Below are 7,500 nucleotides of genomic sequence, written 5' to 3'. Positions count from 1 at the left end.
CTGTAGAAAATGGCGCTGTTTAGTTGTTTTGCAACCATTGGTTTCATGGCCTTGGCTACGCAATCACATCAGACAACTTTTCTTCTCATTTTTGTACATTTCGTTGAGACCAAAATTAATGGTGTGCAATGTACAACATGGACCGTGTTCCTTTCTGTAAGCTGCCCAGTCGTGAGGAGTGTCAAACAGCTTACGAAATCTCTTTTTATGCGGTCGAGGTCTTGGCCCGGGAATGGAACTATGAAACCACCATTTTTCAGGAAAACCACGAACATATTACATCCAATGATAACGGGCAAGCTGAATGTGCCTGTTTATTTTCCATCTGTCCATGGGTCTGTTCGTTTGTCTGTATGTCTGTCTTTCCATCCATCCATCTGTCTGTCCACTTGTCTGTCTGCCTTTCTGTCTGTCCATCTGTCTATGTTGCTCTTCTCAGTCTTGGATTCCTTCATCAATGGTGACCAAGCTAGGAGCATGAAGACAACCGCTGCTGGTATTGGCACTATTCTCATAGATCGTTTCGGCGCATTCCAATTCACAATCTTGATGGCTGGCTTCACAAAGGAGGTTCGTTCTGTCAAGGCGTTCACCCGCAACTCCACCACGAACCCGACTGTGTCCGCACAAGTTGCTGATTTCTTTGCTGATTTCGAAGGACCGGAGGTAGGTCCATGACAAAGCATCCATTCATTCGATCATTCACTTATTTATCTGTTCATATCTTGAGGTAAATCAATGACGAATCATGCATTTTCCGTTCATTCATTTAGTTTGAACTCGGATGGAAAGCCAAGGATTCAAAGCAAGAAAGAAGGACCAAAAACGATGAAATATTGTCCGCAGAGAACAGTTGTGAGAGTTGTATGTTCTAGCAAGACGTAAAAGACAGTAATTTGCTACTGTAAAACATGCAATTTTCGGTGTAACTTTAATTTCGGTGATTTCGGTAATGAAGCCAGCTGGACACCCAAATTCAAATTACACCTAAAAGGCACTAGAGTATGCACTGTATGTGAAGGGAATCCTAGTCACCCAATTCTAAATTACACCTGAAACCTGGCAGGTCCCTGACACCGAAATTTTAATGCACCTAAAATTACATGTTTTACAGTATTTCAAATGAGAGTCATCCGGCTGGGTAGAGTGCTCACCATTCATTCGAATAGAGCTATCTTAGTTGTAGATGATGAAACGATTAGTTGCAACTGATAATGTGTGGTGCTCTGTGTCGTGTGTAATCTTCTATTTCTGTATTCTTTACCAACTGACACAGCAAGCTCATGGCAAGTGGTGGCCAGACGTTGCATGGTTGCTGAATGCCCTGAACGATCGGTATGAAATCTCAGCCAGTACCGAGCTGCTTGGAACACCGGCAGATATCACCGGAGCCCTTTCTACCAGCGTTGGCGGGGGATTTGGATTCTGTGAGTGAAGAAATTGCGATATCTATGCATGACTTCTGATGCACTGACGTCATTAAGGCATCACTGGGCCGTCACTGGGACTCTGCATGCATGCAAGCCCACCTGTGCGAACTTGCCCTGTTGTTGGTATTGTGTCTTTCCAGTCCTTGAAGAGATTTTCTTGTTTTGTTGTTTTTAACCGTATGTCCGCCCGCACCTTTATAAAGCCATGGAGGTATATTCGATTACAATGCCAGGCTCAGTTGTAAAGCCATGGGCTTCATACCTGAAAATTAATGAAATTTGAAGTATGTTTTGTAAAATGAAGGAATAATAAGTACTTAACTAACAAGCTTGCAACCCAGCAGGAAGGGTGAACAAGTGGATAAGTTATAGATTGGAATTTCTGTGTGCATTTTGACGTTTATGGCATGGTGTAGTGGGTGAGTCATTTTGCATCTAAAATATCTAGGAAAGCAGCCGTGTTTCGAATATGAGGCCATGGCTTTAAAGGCGCTAATATGGAGCTATGAAGCCGAGACCTCTGGTCGGCGGAGCTTAATGGGCCCCACCACCGCACCCCATTATTCACCCCAGTGTCTGGAGATATGTGGATTTTGTAGGAATAAAAAACGGTCATAACATTCTTGTCTCAGTCTGTGCTGTAATAGAAAAATGCCCACGCAGACATCTACCCCCAACCTACTGTAGTGTTGTGTTGAGGGCTCTTCTCTTTGGCTGCTAGAGGCCACCACAGCCGAGTATATTCTGCTTGAGAATTTGGTGGAACTGCTAATGAATACTATCAGTACATGCAAGAGTACATAACCCCCCAGAGTGTGCAACGCCGATCCAGCTCTGCATAGGGTCTTGGTCGAGCCGAATCGGATCTTCTGATGTCATGCGTACACTCCACACCAGCGCAAGGCAGGTCTCGAGGCAGGGCACCATTGTTTTTGATCCCGCGACTCCCCGTGTAACAGATTCACTGTTACTACTAACACTAGGAATAGGATACACTCATCACCTGCTATTATCACGCTGCTGCTGTTAGGTGTAATGTCCATCATTGCTTGTTCATGTATATAAGAATGCATTATGGCAAGGATCATGGCTTATTCCAAGAATGACTACTGAAGTTAGTTGGACTGTTACACTGGTAGCAAGAGGATGGTTTTTCTTTTCGTCATGTTCGGGCTATGCGCAGTGGCCGCATTAGTCGCCTACGGTATATTCGAGATTCAGAAGCGTCTGAATCACCTTATCGCACTCGGTCAGTGCGATGGATCAGATTAAACGCCAAGACGTGCTCAAGCTCCCAGCGGAGAGAGGCCACGCATGCGCCATGTTAAGTCTCCGCCTGTGTTTCGTGGAGATACAAGAGAGTTCAAGGAGTGGGCCTTCGCCATCGAACTCGCCATGAAGTCACTGCAGCTGGACAACGCGGAGGAGCGCTTGAGCTACGCGGCGAGTTTTCTGGAGGGCAACGCTCGTCTTTGGTTTATCGCCTCTCAGGAGGCAAACACGCTGTTTTCCGACTGGCCAGACCTGAAGAGCAAGCTGGGAGAAGTGTACGGCCCGGTTTATGACAGGGAACAGGCGCGCATCGACTTATTCGCTCTTCACCAAGATGAGACTCTTGACGAATACATCAACAAATTTTCGCGGCTTAGCTTACAAGTTCCCGAGCTTGATGACCACTCCAGAGCTATCTTGTTCACGCGTGGGCTGGCTCAGGGCCTAAGCGGTGAGGTACTTAGGGAGCATCCGCAACATTTGGCCCAAGCCATACGAGCTGCGGTCTCAGCAGACCAGTCGATGCGGCTAGCCCAAGCAAGCTACGCCAAGGCAGTGCGCGCACCAGGGCATCAGAGGCGCCAGCCTGGACCCTGGTCAAGCCAACCAACACCATCCGGTGGGAGAGAAACCAGGGAGCCAGAGGGTCGTTCAAGGCTGTGTTTCACCTGCAGGAAACCCGGCCATATTGCCAGATCCTGTCCAGAAGGAGGGAGGAACGCCACAAGCAAGCCTTCTTTAAACGATGGACGCCAGTAAGGAAGGGAGTGCGACTACTGGCGAACACGAGAGCACCCAGGAATAGGCCACGAATCAAAGTTCAGAACAAATTCAGCCCCTTAGCAAATGAGGAACCACGCCTCGAGGAGACCGAAATTCAAGCCTCGCCTGTCAAGCATTCGTCACCTGATACTGTTGGCCGGCCTAATGAAGTAACCGCCAGCACAGGGAGCATTTCCGCCGACAACGAACACGACCTAATGCGCGTCCAGGGCAAGATAAATGGTCGTCGCGTTACCATGCTACTGGATTCTGGGTCAACCCACGACTTCATTTCAACTGACCTTGTCAAGAAGCACAACATCTCCACAACAACCGGTAGCGACGTCCTGAACGTCACACTTGCTGATGGATCGGTCCGCTCACAGCCTATTACGAAAACGGACAGCTTGAAGACCGTAGTCGGCGACTTTAGCGAGCACCAACAGTTCCTAGTATTCCCTATGACGCGGTATGACGTGATCCTCGGCAAACCATGGCTGACCCGGACGAACCCACAGATCAATTTTCGTACCAATGAAATCAAGCTGGAGGGTGGATCCATCATCTGTCAACCGAGTGAAAGTGATGGCACGGACAAATCCAACCCACCGATCGAGACGTTCCTCATCTCAGGGAAGCAGGCTAGGCATGCAATGAGAGGTGGCGCAGAAGGAATCCTAGCGTATGTGACAGCAGATCCGGACGAGCCACAGACGGTGGATAGTCCGGGTAGGGAGGATCAGAAGGATTTCAAGGACCTGCTGAAGGAGTTCGGAGACGTCTTTCCCGATGAGCTTCCAAACAAGCTGCCACCCAGAAGAGGCGCAGATCACGAGATAAAAACGGAAGAAGGAGCTAAACCGCCATCTCGTGCAGCATATCGTTTACCAAAACTAGAGATGGATGAGCTTCAAGCTCAGCTCACCGAGCTGCTCCGTAGAGGATTCATCCAGCCCAGCAAATCCCCATACGGAGCCCCTGTGTTCTTCGTAAAGAAAGCGGATGGAACACTTCGAATGGTATGCGACTGGCGTGAGCTAAACCGCATAACCATTAAGAACAAGGCATGCCTACCGAATATTGACGACCTCTTTGATACCGTCCAAGGCAGTGCGTATTTCACCAAGCTAGATCTGAGGTCCGGTTACAATCAGATTCGAATAGAAGAAACAGATATTCCGAAGACAGCAATAAACACCCCATTCGGTCACTTTCAGTTCACAGTGATGGGTTTCGGCCTAACAAATGCCCCGGCAACATTCCAAACCTTGATGAACAGTGTCCTCCAGCCATACCTGCGTAAATTCGTTGTGGTGTTTCTAGACGATATCCTCATATTAAGCAAATCATGGGAGGAGCACCTCGATCATGTCAGAACCATCTTAAACGCCCTCAGGAGGAATGAGCTATATTGCAAACCGTCTAAATGTGAATTCGGCCGGACAGACGTTCTGTTTCTTGGGCACCGGATAGACGGCCAATGCATTTCTCCAGATCCAGAGAAGACCAAGGCCGTGCATAACTGGCCTGTCCCGACGACGGTCACGCACGTAAGACAGTTTCTGGGATTCGCTAATTACTTTCGAAGGTTCATTAACCATTTCTCGGCCATCTCCAAACCCCTGGAGGAACTGACAGGGAAACATGTGCGCTTCGAGTGGAATCAGACTCGACAGGAGGCATTTGAGCGATTGAAGTCTGCTCTGCTGGATGCACCAGTGTTGCGACTAGCAAACGTCAGTCAGGATTTCCGCGTTGAGACTGACGCAAGTGACTTTGCTGTGGCAGGAGTCTTGACGCAGCAAGCAGAGGACCAGTCCTGGCATCCTGTGGCTTACGTGAGCCGAAAGCTGTCTTCTGCCGAACGGAATTACACGGCCGCCGAGCGAGAAACTTTGGCTGTAGTGTACGCCCTGCAGTGCTGGCAAGTCTACCTATTTCGCCACTTTCAACTCTACACCGACAACATGGGAGTTGTCTACCTCAGGACCAAACCAAACTTAACCAAGAGAGAGGCTCGATGGATTGAATTCCTGGCCGACTATAACTACACGGTACATCACAAGCCAGGGAAGTGTAACATAGCAGACCCGTTGTCACGTCGACCAGACTTGGAACTGAATGGAATCGAGTTCTCTCTGGATGTGAATCAAGGAATTGCGAATCAGATCTCAGCAGGGTATGATAGTGACCCAGAGCTTTCGCCAGTAATCAAGCGCTTGATGGCTTGCAGCGAAGACGCCATGCATGAGCGATACGTCTGGAACAGTGTGGACCGGCGGCTGTACCTAGTAACATCGGGCGATGCTCGCCTCTGCATTCCTCGCGGTCCGGTACGGCTGCAACTGCTCAAACAGAATCATGATTGCCTGATGGCCGGCCATCCGGGGAGAGACAGGACCTTCCTGAAGCTGAGCAGATACTTCTATTGGCCAGGCATGAGAAGTCCTGTGAAGGACTTCGTTAAATCTTGCGACCGGTGCCAACGCGTAAAGGGTAGCCAGACCAAGGCAGGACTGTTGCAGTCCCTTCCAGTCCCCGAACAGCCCTGGACAGACATCAGCATGGATTTCATCATGGCACTGCCGCTGACCTGCCGAGGACATAGCGCCATTCTAACCTTTGTGGACCGTCTGACGAAGTATGTGCACCTGATCCCGACGACTGTTCATGTTGACTCTAAGGAGGCAGCCCGATTGTACGTGGATCATGTGTTTGCTGCCCATGGCTTGAGCAAAACGATAGTTTGTGATCGAGATCCGCGATTCACGTCGGCGTTCTTCAAGGAGGTTTTCAGTATTCTTGGCGTGGAGCTAAAAATGAGCACGGCCAACCACCCGCAGACCGATGGCATGACTGAGCGTGTGAACCGTGTCATTGAGGATACGCTAAGAGCTTTCGTCAACCATAGGCAAAACAATTGGGATGAACTCCTATCGCTATGTGAGTTTGCGATCAACAATGCCGATCAAGCGTCAACAGGTAACACGCCATTTTTCCTCAACCATGGATGCCATCCAGTTACTCCCTCAAGCTTATTGACGAAGCAGAAATCTGGAGCTGGCATGGACACGAATGGTCCGCTGTCATGGCTGGATGGCCGCGTAGAGGCACTACGTGAGGCACAGGATGCCATCGTGGCGGCGCAGGCCTGGCAATCATTGTATGCGGATCGAGGACGGGTGGAGGACGCCCTGAAGGAGGGGGATGAGGTGTTGGTCTTCAGGGACTTCCTGCTGACGCCCGAGGAACGAGACAGGCCTTCACACAAATTAAGGCTCAAGTGGTATGGGCCGTTCAAGGTGCAGAAGAAAGTGGCCCCGAATGCGTACAGATTAGCTCTTCCAAGAATCATTCGGGCCCATCCAGTGTTCAATATTGCTGCCCTCAAGCTGTACCATGGCAATGAGATACCGGGCCGTACTCAGCCGGCACCTCCACCCCTAACCGATGCGGATGGCCATACGCGGTACATTGTCGAAAAGGTGTTGTGTCCATCATTGCTTGTTCATGTATAATAAGAATGCATTATGGCAAGGATCATGGCTTATTCTAAGAATGACTACTGAAGTTAGTTGGACTGTTACACCCCGGGTTCCCCTCAGATGTGTACGGTATTATGACGCAAAGATCCGATTCCGCTCGACCAAGACCCTATGCAGAGCTGGATCAGGCGTTGCACACTCTGGGGGGTTATGTACTCTTGGTACATGTGTATGTGAGTGGCAGGCTCTTTAGAGCATAATTATTATTGTATGCATGTTTTGAAAATTTGAAATACCCATGGCTACTGGTCGGTTAAGCATTCAAAAATGCAAACGTGTCTGTCGTCGAGTGCAGCTGTGTAAATCCACACAGTCACTTTTCTCGTATGTCACTCCCTGTAAAACGTGCAAGTACCTGTCGTGTGAATACCCCATAAGAGCATGCTGTGATCCAAAAGTATTATTTTTTACTTCGCAGTATATTTTTTTTACGACTGCTACATGTGCAGTAGTAGTAGTAGTTGTTTGAAATCTTTATTATCACGATAACC

General features: G+C 49.0%; 1 protein-coding gene across 1 annotated transcript in view; it reads left to right on the top strand.

The window, feature by feature from the left end:
- Nucleotides 1–137: 137 nt before the first annotated feature.
- Nucleotides 138–7,500, top strand: part of LOC135829337 (uncharacterized) — an 8,905-nt gene continuing 1,542 nt past the window's right edge. Inside the window, exons 1-3 of the mRNA XM_065341743.1 lie at nt 138–156; nt 440–666; nt 1,277–1,427. Of these exons, the coding sequence (XP_065197815.1) occupies nt 138–156; nt 440–666; nt 1,277–1,427 (397 nt within the window). The remainder of the gene's footprint in view (nt 157–439; nt 667–1,276; nt 1,428–7,500) is intronic.

Source organism: Sycon ciliatum, chromosome 13, assembly GCF_964019385.1.
Source record: "Sycon ciliatum chromosome 13, ocSycCili1.1, whole genome shotgun sequence".
NCBI lineage: Eukaryota > Metazoa > Porifera > Calcarea > Leucosolenida > Sycettidae > Sycon > Sycon ciliatum.
Note: the sequence above shows the minus strand (reverse complement) of the source record. Positions and strands in the feature narration are given on the sequence as shown.